This window comes from Ixodes scapularis, unplaced genomic scaffold (assembly GCF_016920785.2).
Source record: "Ixodes scapularis isolate PalLabHiFi unplaced genomic scaffold, ASM1692078v2 PGA_scaffold12__126_contigs__length_90152505, whole genome shotgun sequence".
NCBI lineage: Eukaryota > Metazoa > Arthropoda > Arachnida > Ixodida > Ixodidae > Ixodes > Ixodes scapularis.
In genome coordinates this window covers 21,434,205-21,454,052 of record NW_024609838.1, presented here as the reverse complement: position 1 = coordinate 21,454,052, position 19,848 = coordinate 21,434,205, and the positions used below count along the sequence as shown (strand labels likewise).

The 19,848-nt window shown below is 47.2% G+C and overlaps 1 protein-coding gene across 1 annotated transcript; it reads left to right on the top strand.

The window, feature by feature from the left end:
• Positions 1 to 234: 234 nt before the first annotated feature.
• On the top strand, positions 235 to 18,371 carry LOC8027750 (kelch-like protein 10). The gene is made up of 10 exons (XM_029985566.3): positions 235 to 658; positions 1,897 to 2,046; positions 3,281 to 3,459; positions 5,114 to 5,293; positions 5,809 to 6,025; positions 7,527 to 7,745; positions 8,394 to 8,580; positions 9,700 to 9,819; positions 13,633 to 13,776; positions 18,140 to 18,371. Exons 1-10 carry the CDS (start codon positions 305 to 307, stop codon positions 18,160 to 18,162), a joined length of 1,773 nt encoding a protein of 590 aa, XP_029841426.3. The 5' UTR covers positions 235 to 304; the 3' UTR covers positions 18,163 to 18,371.
• The last annotated feature ends 1,477 nt before the right edge of the window (positions 18,372 to 19,848 follow it).

Genomic DNA, 19,848 nt, shown 5'->3' with positions numbered 1-19,848 from the left:
CGCCGACGACTAACGCTCTCGTCTCCTCTTTGCCGCTTGTAGTGCAAACACGGTTCGCAAACACGTGATGCCGGTCCAGCAGTTGGAAATACTCTGTAATTTGGGCAGTCGAAGTCCCCCGCGGCAGCAGCAAAGGCAAAGACGAAGAAGAAGGAGCCCGGTTCAAGGAGGGTCCAGAACAACAGGGGGCCCCCAGCGCGAGCGTTGACCGGACCGAGTCCGCTGTGATGTCGATCGGGCGGCGAGTTCCGCGGTGAAATGTCGCTGGGCTCCTAGCAGCAGCGGGCGTGAGCGCTTGGATGGGATGGCCGACGTGTACTCGCAAGGCATGATCAGCGTGCTCGATGACCTCCGCCGTCGGAAGGTACTCACCGACGCCGAGGTGCTCTGCACCGAGGATGGGGCCCGGTTTTCCGTGCACAGGGCACTGCTGCATGCAGCGTGCCCGCTGTTTCGCGAGTCGCCGTCCGCCCTAGCCGCCGGCGTCACCGCTGTTGCTGCCACCGAGGATGCCACGTCGTCGCCGTGTGCCGCCTACCCCGTGGACAACATCCGCGGCCCCATCATGGCGGCTCTGCTGCAGTTCGTCTACACCAACAAAGTGGCCTTGAGCAGCGAAAATGTGCTCGACATGCTGCTTGCTGCGCAGAGGTTCCAGGTGAGATGTGGCCGGACGCTCGTCAAGGACCTCGGCCTGTGGTCTGAGTGTGCAGAGAGCGACTAGGTTCAGCGAGAAAACGTGATTCCTCGATTTTCTTCGTGCTTCAGTTCGCGACTGAAAGATAGTCATCAAGAATTTTCTACATGACTTTCGCCTGACGTCATCACGTATTATTGGCAGTGACGTCAATAATACGCGATGACGTCAGAAAACAAAATTGGTGATGCGTAATGTACGTTGTCTACGAGCTCAGCTGAGGAACCGCCACAATGGCCGCTGATGTGACGCCAGTGCAAGCCAAAGCCATGTATATCGGCCATCGCTGAGTTCGCTGATGCTGAAGGCGAGCTTCCAGAAGATTTCAAAGACGCGCATTTCAGCGTAGAGGTTGTAGTTCTTGTCACATGATAAGTGGCAGCACGCCCTGCGTATGAACTGTGAAGGACGCGCTCGAAATGCTGTCTACTCAGTTACCACCCATTCTGGTGAAATGCCCGCGTACGGGGAAATAACTTCGTCTGCAACTTATACATGACTTGCATTGATGGTTCGCAGTTCCATGACTTGCAGTTGCAGTGGTCTAGTAGGTAGCTATACAACTTCTCAGGCATATATTTTGCAGTAGTGGATTTTTCGTCTCGGCAAGGACAAGTAGGATTGACCACCAGCATGGTGTGATGACATCACATGTGCTACGAGGAGGAAGAAGACAGGCTGTCGCCGGGGCAGTATTAGCGTCAGCGGTTACGAGCCTGCGGCGGCCAGTTCGGAATAAACACCACCATTGAGCAGATCAAGCCATGCATAATACTCGACGCTGAACTGGACTGGGAAAATGCAAAAATATAAGCGCGTTCACACTAGCTGTAAGTCGCGGAGTGCATGGCGGCCATCTTTTTCATGTTATAAACTCTACCTCTCCAGTGCTTTAGGATTTGGTGTCCCAAGCGACATCCTGTAGCCATGACATTCTTTCGAGCTCGTGTTGCTATGGGTCAATATTTTTCCCGGGTCGCTCAAACAACTTACGGTTCGACGATGAGAGAATGTCAGTTTTAAGGTCTTTGGCGTTGAGCTGGTTTTGAGTTTGAGAAGCCCTGAGTGAGTTCTAGCAAATTCGAATGAGTGAGTTTGAGTTATTTCAAGTGAGTTCGCGATCCTAAAATGCCTTTGTACCTGATCAGTCACCCGTGATTCATGAGAGCCATTTTTTTTATTTTTTTTTTATTCTGCAGATGGATCGGATCGTCCAAAAGTGCCACGAGTTCCTGTCCCGAGACATCAGCGTAGCCAATTGCATTCGCATTTTGGAGTTCGCCAGGGAGAACAAACACGCTTGTTTGGTGGACATGGCCGTCACTTTCGTCTCCAGGAACTTCGTTGAGGTCTGTCCTGTAGGAAATATATGATACAGAGGACAGTGACGAGAATTCTGTAGCTTCGTGATTGTGACCTGGGGTTTCAAATACATAATGCTGCAAGACAAGAACAAAACGAGGAGAACGGGATACCACAGTGCGCTAACTTTCAACTGTTTATACAACTCCTTGTCTTTGTCTTCGAGTGCCACCATATATTCTCAAGTTCAGCAAATACTCGCCCAACAACGAGAAATATTCTTTAATATTGGATTACGTCTTTTTAGTATAAAAATTATTTCCTGCCATAAAAAAAAATATATATATATTTTTATGGAAGACATTCATATATGCATGTCTTCAATAAGCATATAAGATAAATAGGGTTGTATAAGAACTTACATATGCCTGATATAATTTGTATAAGTTCTGATAGGTTTATTGAGAAAAATTAAAGAGGAATATTTTGCGGCTTTCATTACGGTAGTGCTGATCGTACGCTCCACCTACTCTTATTAAATGTTGCTCTGACATTATGTTTAAAAATCATGTAAAATGACCAAAACCAACAAGCAAGTTAATAACGTTCACTCCTGCTCCTACTACAAAAGTGCTAAAAATCGTTTGTGTGGAACAGACTAAGTTATGTTCTTGAGAGTCTCATTGTAATAATAATTACGTGCATGAATAAACATAAAGCACGAGAAAAGCTGCTTACATAACTAGTTTGTTCGACATACGCCTAAGTCCTTCGGCATACGCGAAGCACAAGTGAGAAAGAAATTTTTGGAACAGACCCTTTTTCAATAATGTTCAATAACATCTGCACCCGTAAACACTGACCTCTAAATCAGGCAAGTTAATGTGGCGAAACGTTTAATCCCTCCGTCTTGCTTCCAAAATATAAGGATTTCGCTTTCATAATCTAAGTTTTATCACTCATTTTTTTTTTTTTTTTGCTCCTGTGTTCCTAACTAAAGCAACCGGTACCTAAAAACAGAGCAACAGTCATTAATCGTTAAATTAAAATTCTGTGTAAAAAGCAACGCAAATATTTGCAAAGACTTGAGGTCTTATGCTGGGCTTTCTGTTCTTTCCTACTTAACTTTAGCCTCAGGAGTTTGAATCGAACAGAAAGAAGCCAGCTCGTCTGATTTCAGTAGCGTGCCTTTCGTCTTCGCCTATTTCTACACTGCATTAATTTAACGCACGACTCGCGAAGCTCTTCGTTTCGTCATAGGGCGGGCTTTATTGAATGCAGGTATCCAAAATGTGCCAGGAGTTCGTGCGTATCTCGTTCGACGACTTGAAGGCCCTTCTCAGCTCGGACGAGCTAAATCTGGCCGACGAAGGCAAGGCTTTCAGCGCCGTCATCAAATGGACCGAGGCTGACGTCGCGACGAGGCACCGGTTCTTACCAAGCCTTCTCAGCGCGATAAGGTACGATGATATCCTAATTCTCAACATTTATTCACGTTTTCCACGCTAGATGCAATAATCTGCTATAGAGCCCTCGAGTGCGTCAGTGACCAACAGGCGAAACCTAATATAGGATACAATAATGCCAAACAGTTTGGGACTCTCAATATGGTGGCTCAGCGACATCGTCCGGGAAGCACCGGGACTCCATGTGGAATATTACGTTACATTCTCGGGGGTCCCTGAGTCTACACTGGACCGCGGTTCACAGGGCCCACCAATTGGTCTTCCTTTAAGCAGTGCGACCAACAAAAAGATAAATCAGTCCCGTGCTCCATTGATCACGTATTCTCAGTGGTAAAATGGGAGGACGCCTTAGTGCCCTTACGAAGACATTATCGCTGGAGCGCGATACAGCTCAACCTAGCTGAACTGATCAAATGAGGTCCTGTAATTGGTTGAAGTCAGACTTGTGCCCGTTACTTAAAAAAATCTAATGGATTACAATTAGAACTGAGCCTCAAATGTAATGGATTACCGTTGCGAATTACTTTCACTGAAAAGTAACTGATTACTTTGCTCGCTACATTACAAATTACTTTCAGATTACTTTTCCCGTACACATATCAAGAAAACAATAGAAAAAATTTTGTTGTTTTTACAAATATTCTTCAACACTGCCCTCCATTTCTCCTGCGTCCATGTTATGGAAGTTCTTATAAAAATAAAACACACTAAGAGAAATAATCTTGGTGCACTCCACTCACTCACCCGCCATTCCACTAGCTTACGGAAATCGGAAATTATCTCAGGAATTCTGCAGACAATGGTAGCGGTGCGCACGCTCAGTAACAGCGTCTACATCTGTTAGGAGATGACGAAGATAACGCCTGCTCGGCGTTGTCTTGTCAACCTTTGTTTTTCGCATATTTGTATATACCTTGCACTTTTTTCTAGTGGTTCTAGTGACTGGTCATACAAAAAAAAAATCGTGTTTTTGTTAATATCCTCTTCACGATGTTTGATATTTTGTTGAACTTGCTATCTTTATGATGCTGAATTGCTTGCTCATATTGCTCTAGTTTCCGTATTATGTTTATATTTTTTTTAAACTAACGAATAATGAAAGTAATCCGGTACCAATATTTTGTAACGAAATTACAGTACAAATTACTGCCGCAAAAAAAAAGTGACGGGGCAATTAAAACATTACTTCAAAAAGTAACAGACTATTTTCCAAGTCTGATCGAAATCTCCGCCGAGCACTAGCGGCGACGTGCGCAACGAAAAGCGTCACCTTGGTCGGCTTTCCCCGACTAGCCAAACGCTCACTATAACCTCTTAAAATAGATTAATTCTGGTTTCATAGACCGTAATAAGAGTCATGTCAGATTGTCAACGGTGACGGTGTAGGTGCAAGAATACGATAACTCCTTGCTTCCAATGTGCTTTTTACACACACCATCGAACTTGTCGTTCACACCGTTACACAAACACACACGATGGTAAGTAGACAGGATATTACAAATCGTGACGTCACGGAGAATAAAATCCTGGTAGTGACGTAGAAGGCGCTAGCGAATTCCAGAGCTCCTGAGGGTCGGGCCAAAGACTTCGTCCCTTGTCCACTGTACGTGAATGCACCAATGCTCGACTTCAATGATGGCTAATGCAGATTCGGGCTCTGCAAGGTTTCCTTCCTGCAAGAAGAGGTGTTCTCCCATCCGCTGCTCGATGACGTGGACTGCCGCGCCGCGCTTGAGCCAGTCCATGGTCTCCTGGACCAGCTGGAACTCCACGAGGGACCACGCCTCATCAACCTGTCCCACCCGATGCTGCGGCCGCGCATCCCAAGGCAAGCGAGACGTCGCAGTGAGATCTAGAATGCAACCCCCCCCCCCCCCCCCCCCAAAAAAAAAAAAAAAAAAAAAAAGAAGCATTATTTGAGCGCCCTTGACGCGGTGATTGGCTGGCGCCTCGTCGGATTCGGGCCGTCTGTCCAACGGTTCGTGTAGATGATTTTAAGCAGCTGTGCATGGGCGCCGCCATAACCGACCTTCAGGCTTTGTTTCCTCTCATCCCATTTACTTCTCTCCATCATTCTCATAACAGGTAAAGTTAAAGCCATTTCATATTTTGCTGTGTCCTTCTCCCCATCGCTGGCCTTTGTGGAGGCTCGCCAACGTCCGTTTCAGTGTCGCGCGGTATCTCGGTAAGACGGCGGACGGTCAGCAATGGCTGCTGTAATCTGGCGCGTGTGTTTAAAGCGTCTGTACGACCCTCCGAACATTTTGTTGTGCGTGTGTTTGTCTTCTCAGAACATGACTGTCCCATGGCCAGTAAGCATGCCCCCACCTGTTCCTTTTTCAGGGACGTCCTGTTCGTGATCGGAGGCTGGAGCAACGGGAGCGCGACGAACCTGGTGGAGTCGTACGACTGCAGGGCCAACCGGTGGCTCATCTTTCCCAACGACAGGGACATCATGCCCCGGGCCTACCACGGTCTCGTCGCCCTCGACGGGCTCATCTACATGATCGGCGGTTTCGACGGCTCGCAGTGCTTCAACTGCGTCCGTTGCTTTAACCCGGTGTGTTACTCAACGTCCGACTAACCTAGGCTTCTAGTCTTTGACTAGGTCTGCCCGTCATGTGCTCGGAAACTAATGAATCAATATTTTATAGCCACAATTACATACATAAAATTTATTCGTTTCAAAATCATATAGATCTGATATATCTAATTCCCATCAAAAAGGTGAGTTTTTTTTTTTTTTTCACTGTGTGTGTGTACGTGAGCATTTGAGTTCTAGAGGACACACAAACACTCATGTAAAGTGCACATCGAAACGAAATGGATCAGCGCAGCGCATGGCCTCACATGAGTAACCGCGTATAACTCGCTTTAGGAGCGTATAAAGCTACACTGACGTATACAGCCAGCATATCACACTACTCTAGCCAAGAGTAACATATTGACTCCACCATTATGCTACTCTTGTGATCGCTGGAGTCACTGTATCTGCGCGGGGCCACGCGCTCTATTGATTCGTTTCGTTAAATGCTGCCCACACGCACTGTAAAAAAAAAATGACACCTTTTTAAAGTAAATAAGCAAATCAGACTTATTTAATTTAAGTCAAATTAGTTTTATTTATATCAGATTCGTTTTATTTAAATCAAAGTGATTTGATTAAAACAATTGCAGCCAGAAAATAGTGGTTGTTCACGGCTAGATGTATATATCAACATCACATAATGAGTGATCAATTGGTCCGATCACCGATAACAATGCAGAAGAAAGAATTACTGCTTAATTATTTTTTATTTGTGTAATCCTCGCCATACTAAAACAAAAATAATTTGATTTTTTTTTTTTGTAAATGGTTTATTTTTGTTTGTTTTTCGTATTCTGACTTGATTGCAAAGGTAAATTAATTTATAGTCTTCGTTTCTTTTGCGCTCTGATTTTGTTGCAGTATGACGTCACGCAACTGACAAACAAATTGGAAGGTAGAAATCAAGCTCAATACTCCAATCTGGTCAAGAAAGCTCTTCGTTTTCCTTGTGTTCAGCTTTATATAAATCAATATTGCTTGGGGATTCTTGATTTAAATAAAAAGCAACTGCACATTGAAAGCATCAAATGATAGGCGACGGGTAAATAAAAATAATTTCGAAATTGCTTTTGCGGGAAAGGTTTTATTTAAATCATCAAATTAGAACTGGTTTGATTTAAATCACAATTTTAATCATGATTTAAATCCCGATTTAAAACATCTTGCATTTTTATACTCCACCCTGCGTACATATGACTGGCGGCTTCGGCGGCTCGTGTGGTGTTGAGCATCCGAATAGCCTTACAAGCCTTTGACTGGGTCCATTTAGTCAGAGGCTAGAGCAATATAGCTCAAAGGCTCGTTTTCATGATTGGTGGCAATTGAAAAGGTCACAGGGCTACTCTGGGTACGGATGAATCGTGGATTATTTTAACGTAAGCAATATACTTATAGTAGTATCCCAGGTAGCCCTCTGCCCACGGAAGAGATCTCTGCAAGTCTCAAGAGCAGCGGTATCGCTGTGTTGGTGCAGTTCCTTCACCGATGGACGGAACGAGCCTGCATGCACGTGGCTCGCTGCTACGTCAGCGTGGCCGTCCTCGAAGGCAAAATCTACGCGCTGGGTGGCTACGATGGCGACAGACGCACCAACACGGCCGAACGCTACGACCCCATCATTAATACGTGGACTCTCATAGCCGAAATGAACGACCAGCGGTCCGACGCTTGCGCCACCGTCGTCGACAATAAGGTACTTGTAGGATTCTCCATTTTGTGTACTTTGCTTGCAGAAAAATTGTAACAGGCACGAACAACAAGTAATCTATCCTTCAAGGACACCTTCCTCTGACCGTTAAAAGTTATAACGCTTTTGAAATTGGCACGCCTAATCTAGTCAAATTCCAAAAGAACAATTTCTTAACCAGTATGCTTCCTGCCCGCTTGCCAATGAGTCACGGTAACTCTTAACGCCTTATCAGCACAGCTTCCTCCCCTTCGCAAGATCTTTTTTTTAATTCTACACGCACTAACAACTTCTTAAACTTACAATAATTCTCTTTCTCTTCCTCTCTCTTTAAACAGAGGTGATACGTAGGGTCAAGTGAAACTTCATTTGCCCAAAGTTCAGTTTCTTGTGGCACTGTTGGTCACAAGGTCAAAACATTGGGGCATTGAAGAACTGAAAATTGTAATTTATTGATGTTTTCTTTTAAGTGTAACCTATCGAATTAAAGAGGTGTTGTAGTGAAGACGTTAAGTTTAAAAAACCTAATGTTGCAAAAAAAATTTTTTTTTTCATATAGGCTTTTAGTAGTCGAGTAGACAACCAGTGTTCCTTCTACTACACAAGGTGAATGCCCCTCCTTTGATTTGAGGTTTTGCTTACGTTTCATCTCAGGTATACATCGTCGGGGGATTCACGGGTCAGCAAGTGCTCAACACGGCAGAATTTTACGACCCAAAGGTCAACGTCTGGACCTACATCCGGGCCATGACGGTTCCTCGCAGTGGAGTGCGTGTCATCAACTACCAGGACACGGTTTACGTCCTCGGTGGCTTCAACGGCACTAACAGGCTTTCAACTGGTAGGTCAGCCAGGGCATGGCACTCAATCTACTTGCTTATTCGTTAGCGTTAAGGTGCTTTGAGTGCGTCTCCGACTGGTTTGATTACCGGATCCTTATAGGTTGTCTCTCGATTTCCGCTTGATTAAGTGTAGAAGTGTCATGTTGCCTGCTGCAATTCTGGCAGTGGAGCGGCGGAGGCGGATACAACAGACGCCTGTTCTGCTGTGGTTCGCTTTCAGATTGACAGTTCAAGGAATCTTCAGGAGCTAGGTGTTTGTATGTTGCGACGACAGTGACATTGGTGTTCGCTTGTCTTTTTTTGGCGGAACGTCTATGACTTTCCACCAGGTCCACGGCATCCGGCAGCATGACACGTCTGCTCCTGTGACATGACTTGTTGCCACACTGAGGCCCACTTTTAATGCATCAGTCCAAGACGCAATACAGACACCGTAGTTAACGTATCATTGCTGCAACAAAGCAAAGCACGAATTGAAAAAAGGCGGATGAAAAGACCTCATAAAAAGAAAAGGCCTTCTGTAATGCGTCATGCTTCCAGTGGACGTTGCATTGAGTGACCTTGAATGCGAAATCGAACATATGCACCCTTGAAGTTCAATCTTTTAGCGAACAACCGACTTCTCGTCCGATTCTTCCCAGAATGTTGCTGCCCGATTTAATTGCAGCATATAAGTTTAGAGCAGTAGAAGTGTGGCCTCCTCGATCGGCCGAAAACCGATAGTGTTCACACTGCTTCATTGGCGTAGAGATAAGCAGTAAAAGTGTGCGATTTTGCAAACGAAGTGGGTACTCAAAGCAGTGCCTTACAACGTTGTTCTAGCTCTATTTTACTCCCAGCAGATTATATCAACTAGCCCAAACGTCTAGCGTGCTACAAACATAATTAAAGTGTGCTTCCCCGTAAAAAGTAAGTTTTGTCATGAAAATTACGTCTCAAAATTAAAGAAGTACTGACGTCCGTTTCTAAGGGTGTCAGATGAGCAAAGTTTCATGCGATTCTATGTTCACCGAAGTATACTAGTAAATCTGCCTTCAGAGAAATGTAACACGTAATCCTTTTAGGCAATAGGTAGCTATAGGCAATGCCGTTCCGTCTTTTTTCGCGCCTCCTGGCAGGAGAAAAGTACGATTTCCTGAGGGACCGATGGCTGGAACTGCCGAACATGCACACGCCCAGAAGCAACTTCGCCGTCGCCGTGCTTGATGACCTTCTCTTCGCCATTGGAGGATTCAACGGCACGTATCACCTTGTATCAGAAAAAATTGAATAGCTAGCGATTGCTATATACACGTTTTCAAGTTCGACCTTTGGGGATCGCCATCTTGCCACTGGTGTTTGTAGATCACTGATATCTACTGTAGTAGGTTGAATCGAAGATCGATGCTGGTCCTGGTGTGGTCGAGTGGCACCACCGGCTGCCATCACTTGACACTAGCTAATGCATGAACTCTATGGGAAAAACGAGAACAAGTGCCGTTTCCCCCGTTTCTAATTTGATGTCGGCACTGACACGTTTGAGCTGCGTTTCGGGAAGCCTGTCAAATAGCGTGTGCACAAGAATTAAAACTGACAGCCCTCGCAGTTTTTACAAATAAAGGTTTCGTGGCCAAGAGTGATTCTGCTGGGCAAAAAATGCAGTGCAGCTCAATGAGACAAGAATTAACTAGAGTTACCACGGAGTCGGTGGCGGTTTCGATGAGTTGGGTTTAGCAGACAACAAGCTCAAAAAGCTTTGCTACGCGGAATTCGCTCACTTCCGGAAAGACGCTGTCAAGATGGAGGATTTTCGACATTCATAAACTTCTGGGCTTCCCCGAGGACGGTCTCATTGACGGCAAGTTCCTTTGTTTACTCCAGTACGAGAGCAAGCTTGTCAGCTCAGTCGTGGGGGCTCAAGCATGTTTGAATTTTTTAATCGGCGTTTGAACGCTTGAAAAATACGGATGCGATCTCCAAACACCCGTTATAATGATCGCAGCACATCATAATTTACTCGCCTTTGAGCACAGCGTACAAGCTTCAATATTCCTACTTTTGTGGGTTTCTCCAACAAACTCGCGTGTATGGCCCGGTGTCAAGCGATGGCCGCCGGTGGTGCCACCGGCGGGCTCCCGATTCGCCGATCCGCGATCCAGCCTACTACAATAAAGATCAGTGGTGTAGATCGTCTGATTGTGAAGCCTGAATGAATGGATGGATGGATGCTAACGGCTGCGCCCTTTATGACGAGAGGTAGCTTGCGCCACCTAGCACAGAAATTAAGAACCAAAAGTATGATTTCGTTCCTTCGCCAATTTGCTTACCCTATACAATTCCGTAACTACCACCAGGGGGTGGCATGGGATATCACCCGGATGAACTATGGGGGATCGGGCACACAAATTAAGTACATCAGCACCCGCCTCTTCCCCCCGGCGATGGATTTGGCTTTTTTTTTTTTTTTTTTTTTTTTTCTGGTCAAACTGAGTCGGCGTTACCCTGGCACTGGGCTTACTGGGAGACAGGGTGGGGATTTCGGGCCGGAGCCACGCGGGAGGGAGTCTAAATTTTCCCCTGTCCAGCCTGTCCCCAGTTGTGTCAGTTAGTTATACGTCATTCAACTCTCCCCAGATAATTTCCATCAGTCATCCAATCTATTCTTTTTTATTTAAATGCACTTATCACCCATTCTTACATCCTCGTCTCGTCTACAAACACCAGCGCTCCGGCTAAATCCGCCGCCCCCTTTGAGAGAGCGGTAGCAAGGCTTGTGCACCTCAACACCACATCTTCTATTGTTTCGACTTCCCCTTGGCGTACGGCACACCGCGCATCCATTTCATCATACTTTGTCCTTTATGTCCTGGTCCTCAATACTCCCGTTCTAGGCCCGAATAACAATGAGCTCCCCCGTGAAATATTATACCACTGTTCCTTCCTCATTTCCTTTTTTCGTCCCCTGTACATATAGTTAAAGCTGATTTTTCCTACATTCTCTCCTCCCACATCTCCCTCTCTGCTTCTTTTCCTTCCCTTTTCACAGAGGTGTGTCTGCTCTGCACCAGCGCTTGACAGGTGGTACTTGAATTTCAGATTTCGGTTTCGGTTTTTCCATTTAGTGTTCAGACGTTTCGTGTATAGATGCTATATATACCTTTCTGGCCCATTGTGTATCTTCAATTCTGTCTAGCCTTCGTTCAAATTTCAACATACCGGTCGCCTATCTACCCTCAAAAGATGCCCAGCCAATGTCTCCCTGCACTCCTTCCTTTGGTGCATTCCCATGCACCCCCTGCCAGTCTGCCAACGGTCTCTAAGCTCGAGTGGACCTCGGATTTCATGGATAATACCGCATTGCCAAAAGACAACCCCGGCACGATGGTTCCTTTCCATCTTTTCCTAACCGTGAGCATGCCTTGCTAATGCATGCCCACGGGTACCTGACTGTCTTTTGAAGAATGGGTGCTTGGAAACATGTATATTCTAGTGAAATGGATATCTACTGGTCAGGCATGTAGCCAGGATTTTGATTCGGGGGGGAGGGGGCGCCCATGACGAAGTGCTGCTTGAGGGAGAGGGGCGAGAGGAGGTCCCAGCAAAATGGAAGATATCAGGGGGGGTCCGGGCCCCATGCTCCCCCTGGCTACGTGCCTGCCACTGATGCGAATAGAATTCGCATTACGCCGACATCCCCAAGTGTACGCTGCCTGAAACGGGTCTCCGACTGTTCTGTTTACCGCATCCCGAAGAGTGGTCCCCCCCTTTCCGTCTAATGACGTCACAGAAGTGCAATGCTGTCGTAGGCCGCAATCCTGGCGGTATTACAGCAGCAGTGGTGGATGTGGTAAACGCCCGTTCTGCAGCAGGTCGCTCGCTCTTCTTCTTGCACCGACCGTCAGGATCGCGAAAACCGACAACGCGTCAGGCCGGCCTCTGTGACGTCATCTGTTTCCACTTTGGGTAACCATGCACTTTTGATATAAGGGCGGCATATAGGACACTGAACAGACCTGTCGGAAGACTCGTTCCAGGCACCCTACCGAGGGCAGCTTCGTTCAAAGTCTTCTATTCGCGGTGGGCACATAAAGAGTTGCCGCCAGCAATAACGAGATCATTGACGCGGGAAGTAAGATTCGAAACACTGAAGCGACTAGTCGGGATGAAGAGGCCGAAGCCCTCATAATACCAGTCCCAAACAGCGTCTTCGCGATGTCAACTTTTGAATGCGAGAGCATCAACTGTACCATGGAGCGAACCGACGGCAAGAGCTTTGAGGCTCCGGACCGAACGGCACCTAAATTCCCCTGAAGTGAAGCCGATTTCTGATGGACAGGCTCCCATTGACTGGCGCGCGTCATCAAGGAACCAGGCTCCCATTCGCTCTCGTGCGGCGTAGTTCCACAAACCGCCACTAGAGAAGCCCTCTCGATGGCGGCGCAGCGCACGCAGCGTCCGCCCGCCGGTGAGAGGGAGTGGTACCGGCAGAGCCCGCCCGGACAAACTCCGGAGAGGTTGTACGGCCGAGCTCAGCGCTGCGCGGCTACTTCACGAGAGCGCGCGCTCGATCGTCGGCTGCTCCCTCGGCAGTACCGAAACGTGGCCGTCCACGCAACTATGCCGCAGACGAACTAAGAAACCGTAAGAACGACATTCACGCTTTCGCATTCACAACTCATAAGAAGTGCTTCGGTGTTTTCGGACTTTTTCTCGAACACAACACGCTGTCCTTATGCCACCTTGACGAGAAGTCCTGCGCATGACGTCATCGTTCGTGTATCATCGACCCGCCCCAAGCGGAGGCGCGTTGAAGCTCCACGACAGACGCCGCAACGCCCGTCATGATCTCTCCACGTGCTAGCGTCGCTCTTATTGTGAGACGCTGTAAGATGCGTCGGCGGCGATGATGACGCAAACTAAACGGGTCTGTGTGGGTTTACTGGTGGTGACGTTCGGGAAGGGGGGAGGGGGGGAAGGTGAGAGAGAGAGAGAGTCGCCGGCCTTGTTTTCTAGGTGGTTTAGTGCTTCATGGAGGCGTGTACCTTACGGTAATCAAGGAGCATTTCACCCAGGCACCACCACGGTCCCCTTCGTCGAGTGCTACGACGCCAAGCTCAATTCCTGGCGTCGCGTCACGGACATGAACATTAACCGAAGCGCGCTGGGAGCCTGCGTCGCCATCAACCTTCCCAACTCCAAGGAGTTCTCTGTTGTAGGTGAGATTCAAAGAAAGAAAGAAACAAATTGCGGTGGTATATTTTGTTCATATACCTGACAGAATCGTCATGCCTATAGACGTTTGCAAGTACGGCCTCTGGGCGCTACCATTTCGCTGCTGGTGTGGGTAGATCGTCTGATAGTCAAGCATTGCTGAGGCGTGGCATCGGTTTCCAGACTGGCACCCAAACAAAGCGTTTTCCATCTACGGTGGCCAGACTAATCTGTTGAAGCGCGGCTGCTTGCAAACGTCTATAGACCTTTACGGAGCTTATCACCCGGGCGAAAAATGTTGAGTCACTGAGCTGTGGACGCATGCGCAGCGTCTGATATGCCGCCCAGCAGAGCAACTGCGCATGCTCAGAAGGCGTTCTAAAGCCCAGCAGACAAAGATGGCAGAGTCTCTTTCACGTTAAGTTGGACTAGCTGCAGCCGCCGATGCTGCGATCCCATGGGGCCATTCAAGCGGCGTTAAATCTGCGTCGTCACGGCGACGCTCGTTGTCTTTGTGACTCTACTCTCGCCGACTAAACCAGTTACGCATAAAAAAATTAAAAAAGTGCAGGGCCAGGGCGCATTCACAAGTGCGTGATCACTTCTGGTACCGATTGATTTGCACCACGGCACGGTGTCGGGGGGGGGGGGGGGGGGGGGGGGGGTTGGTGAATTTTGATGCGATCGTTTATGCACCTAGACTCGTATACTGCGACTTTCGACGAGAGCAGCTTTAGCTCTGCATATAGACCTTTCAAGCGCTTATCACCCGGGCGAAAAATGCTGAGTCACTGAGCTGTGGACGCATGCGCAGCGTCTGATATGACGCACAACGGAGCTACAACGCAAGCTCAGAAGGCGTTCCACAGCTCAGCAGACAAAGATGGCAGCGCGCAGCAGGCGATTTTCGGAAAGGTCTATATGGTCACTTGATCGCTTAAAGGGGGGGGGGGGGGGGGGGGGGAGGTGCAACGATTTTAAGATTAAAAAAATTACATGACCTCGCTCGGCTCTAAGCTACAGCTCGACGCCCGCTAATATCAGCAGAGAGAGAAAGAGGAAGTTCCCTCCGAGGAGAGCACATGGGAAGCTACGTGGCACCCTGAGTTACGTCACTAAGAGAGGGACTAGGTGTGACCCTGAAGGCTGGGAGTGAGTTGAGGGGTAGCAAAAATGTCAATCTTTATCTTTTTTTTTTCTTTACAGCAATTAGGATACGCAGGCAAAATCGATTTTTTGTTCTTTACTTCAGAAGTGTCAGAGGGCAACTTCCCGTGTGCATTATGTTCCCTCGGTCGCAATGCTCTTTTTCTTTTGTATCGTTTTTGGGTTTCACTTCTGCCTCTTACTTTTACGTATTGCGTTTGTACCAAGTTATTCTCGCCACAAACAAATTTCACGTTAAAAAAAAAAAAAAAAAAAGCTGGGATAAGGCAGTTTAATTGGTGGGAGGCTCCTGGCGTGTGTTGGTCTGAGGGTGTCACCAAATACCGTCTCGAAAGATTTTTAATTTATTTGCTTCTGTTGAGTTAATGGCGGCGAAATGTAGGAGCGCGCGACCAGGTGGCTCCTCCTCACGCGTGACACCTCATGAAAAAACAAAGCGGGTGGCAGATTGCCCCTTTTCCGTTGGTCGCTGTGCACGATCATATGAACCTGAATTCCTGCTGGTATTTATTCGAAATTCAAATTTAATATTGAAGTGCCGTGAGTGGTACAAAAGCTTAAGACTAGAGCTATTGCATTATTCATCGATTTATTGATTTACTCATTTTACTTACTCGGCATTCCAGCAGTACAAGGGCGGTTCGCTAAACCTCCTCGCTTAGACCCAATAGAAGGCATCGGGGGTTTATGAAAGGATAGTAGTTCTCAAACCATGACGGCAAGTTTATGGGCTTAACAGCTTCGAAGCAATTCCGCAATAGCGTTGATCGCGCAGGTACCTCTTTCTATCGGTGAAACCTTATAGACGCTTTCAGCGCGCGCCAGATTGAGCCGCCATTGCCGACCTTCTCTTGTCTTACCGAGATGCCGAGCCACTGAAGCGGGCGTTGACGAGCCTCCACAAGGGCCTATGCTGGGGAGAAGGACACAGTAACATTTAAAATGGTAATAACCGGTCCTACTGTGGTAATGAGGAAGTGGGGCGAACGGAATAATAGAGAACAAAAACAGAAGGTCAGTTATGGCGGCGCCCATGCACAGCTGCCTGAAAGCGTCTATACGGAGCGCAAGTTCGTCTGCTTCTTGCAAAGGGGTTGCGGGATGTCAGAACGCCGAACTCCAATTTGCTGATTGAAAAAAAAAAAAAATGCGTAGACCTCAAGGCATCTGGCGTTTAGGTCTACCCACTATCGTTTCAATCAAATCCAATGAGAGCTCGGCATCGTTTTGACGTCACTGCCACTCCCACGCAAGAAGCAGACGACTTGCCCTCCGCATACAGCATGCATCGGCCTAGAGCGCGCAGCGATAAAAAGAAGGCGGAGTGCGGAAGGCGGCATCCACTGACCCGTTGTCTCCTCTCTCTCGCCTTCTTTTTAGCCCGGTTCACCCGCAAATCGAGTCGGCTCCTTGACAGCCTGCTGCCCAGCTCGGTCCGCAAGCGCAGACAAATCTCCATAGCTAGGCGGAGGCGACTCTGAGTAAGGACCCCGACCACACACACGTCTAACCTATTCTATCTATCTGTGTGCACTTTGGCGAGTATGACCTCTGGGCGCCGCCATCTTGTTTCTGGCGCGCTCAGATCGTTTGATGGTCGAGTCTTGCTGAGGCATGCCTGTACTTGCCAGCCTGGGGCCGTCAACAGAACGTTCCGCTCACGGTGGCCAGACTAGCTCTCGAATACAAGTACTGCCTCTGGGTGCCGCCATCTTGGTTCTGATATGCATATATACTGTAGATTTTCTAAAAGTTAGGCCTTGTTGGGCGTACCCATAATTGTCAGACGGATGCCTTAATAAAGCTTCCTTCGTTCATGGTGGCTAGACTAGCTTTTGAAGCGCGGCTATTTGAACTTTAGTCAGGTAGATGACGCGTTAAGTGTTAAAGGGATGCTGAACCGAAATCTGGATTCCACAAAACACGCGGCAAAAGCGTGCGACGTGATGCTACAAACACCAAAACATCACTCATACAGCGATATCTCGAACGGATGACCGTATTTAAGAAAGAAAAAGAGGCGCATTTGGCAGGAATGTTGACGTCATGTTTCTCCGAGAGGGAGAGGGAACGCCCTCGCGTCATCTCCGCCTCGCGGCCTTGAGGGAGCGAAGTGAAGAGAGGAGGAAACTAGGTATCTTGACGGTCACGCGCCTCGTCGGCCTGGTTCAATCTCGACTTCTTTTTCGAAAAATACGGCCGTCCATTTGAGATATCACCTTACTAGTAGTGTTGTAGGGATTGTAGCGTCCCGCCTACATCTGCAGCATTTTTTTTTTTTTTTTAAATCCAAATTTCGGTTCACCATCCCTTTAAAGGTCTGAAATGTTAAGCACTCTCTAGGTGGCGCAAAACGCCCTCTTTTGTAGTAGGGGGTTTACTCAGGTATGTACATAAAATGAGATGAAGTGATGCGTCTTGAGTCAGCCCGAAGTCCAGCACGAGATCCAGAGCTCCCGCTCGCTATGCGCTTCGTCGTCTTTGAACACCGGCTATCCAACACGCCCCGATTAAAAGGGTTCAGACATCTACATTTATCCATCTATTTACCAGAGTGTAAACACGGCACGCCGAGCGTGCGTGTGGGTAAGTTTTGGGGGCGGGGGGGGGGGGGGGGGCATTGAATATTTTATTCAGCTTACTGTAAAGAAATTCATTCTAGCTTGGAATGGTAGACGTGGGGAAAGTAGAGATAACCAAGCAGCGCTTATCTGACAGCTAGCGTAAGTAAAGAGAAAAATATTTGATCAATTCTTTAGCTTTCGATCAATAAAGCGGCAGGCGCGCGCGCGCGCGCGGTTGTGAAGAGGTGCTTTTCTCACGCGAATTGTAATATCTAGCATCATTACTACGAAAGTGCCTTATCATAGTGTTTTTTGATATTAGGTTGAGGCATAGACTCCTCTATATTCACAAAGCCTGGCAGTTCGACGACGGAGCCATAGAGTGCCCGGTCACAGATTTGGAGCGCGAGGGTCTGGTAGCACAGAGCGTCAAAGAGGCATTTTTCGGGGAACCTGGACGTCAGCGCACAGCTTTTGCAGCGGCGATGATCCGAAACACGCTTGTTCGCCATGGCCATGGTTCGCTCGTGAGAAGTCTGTTTCGGCGTCTCGCCGCTTAACGTACTAAGGGTGTTACTACACGTTTTTGCTGAATGAAATCGACTCAATGTTATTTTGTTTGTTTCTGTTCTTCCAGGCAATTCGGAACGAGATTCTTAATAGTATACTGGCACCGCCGGAAGAAAGCGACGATATAAAATTGATCTATGTATGTTTTAATGATTATTCATTCTGGCTATCAAGAACCAAGAGTCACCTTGCGTCTTTATAAATCCTGGGAAGACCGAATGAGACCTCGTAGAAAGGTTCCGAATGTGTTACGGGACAACCTGGACTTGCTTTTTCTTAAAGCCGCCAAAGTACGCTTTCCGAATGGTATTTCTTGTGCTGCGGTTGAACGTTCAGCGCATTAAAGATTACTAGACGAAAACTGTGTGTGCTGATTTTCTACAAAAATAAAAAAAAAAAAGTTTGAATGTGAAAAGAAACTGAAGCGGTCCTGTATTTGAGGAGAAACACCTAAATCGTCTTCATTTAAACTCCATAATCGCAAATATCTTTTTTTTTTTTCAATTTTGGTGCACGGAGGTTACAGAAAATTATTTTTTAAGTAGAGCTGAAACTCCTCCTTTCCGGAGCGTGACGTCATATTGGAAGTTTTTGGTATCTCCGCTGTCGCGCATCTTCGGCGCCTATCAAAGTGGGAAACGGGAACTCTTGCTATTTTCAAGAAGGTCTAGGGCGCGTTCATTGCTGTGCCATTGTGTGTCATACACGCCCACTCTCTGGCTGGCTGAACTGTGATTTAGCACGTGTGTACTGTGATTTCTGTAAACAGTGGAAACGCCTATACCTGGCAAGCCTGCAATTGCACGCGCTGTCCATACGAGCGACACGCGCTTGGCGGCCAAAATATCTGGATATGACGTAAGAACTCGTCGGAGGTTTTTCGTGTTTTCTCGCGTTTAGTTACTCCTTGAGGGAAAACGAACGTGATACTGATATTTACGAGATAAAAATACTCTAGAATTCACCTGTAACTCTCTTTTTCTTTTTTCTTTTTTTCAAGAACGGGTTACAGGTAACTTTTTTTCTTTTTAAGTACAAAACGAACGTGTTGGTAACAGTAATTAAACTTGAGGAAGATACATAGAAAGGGGGGACGGACAACGAAGGCGAAGACTTGGAAGTCTTCGTTGTCCGTTCCCATTTCTATGTATCTTCCTCATGTTTAATTTTTTTTTTTAAGTTCGACTTTGCCCTTCAGGTTTTCACAAGGTGTTTCCAACATGATCTGCAGATCCGCACCGTATATGTTTCTCTCGGATGTTCTCGTAACAAACTCTGTTACAAACGGAAATAAAACTTGAACATACATGTTTCAATTTTTTTTTAATTTATTTAGTAATTTACTTATTTATTTATTCATTCATTCAAAGTACTTCAGAAGCCTATTCGGCAATGCAGGAGAAGGGGGAGGGGGGAAAGGGGGGCGGGGTGTACAGCTCGATAAAACATCTTAAGAAAACAAACAAACTGGCATAAACTAGCAAAACAGCCGCAAATTTAACATAGCCATTGCCTTGATGTCCCAAAAAACTTCGCCACTTCGATGGTGAAAACGAGTGAATAAGTGTATTATACTGGGCAGATACACAATATGCGAAATTCAAAGCGCCCTCTAGTGGGGCGCCGAAAAACATGCTCCATGGCCTCCGAGGTCCCGAAGCGCGCGCGAGTTCGCGCGCTTCGGGATCTCGGAGGCCATGGTCTCTCTAATCGGCTTCGGCACTAGCAAAGGCCAGGGCGCGGAAGCGTGGTTCTGATGAATCCTTCGCTCGCACA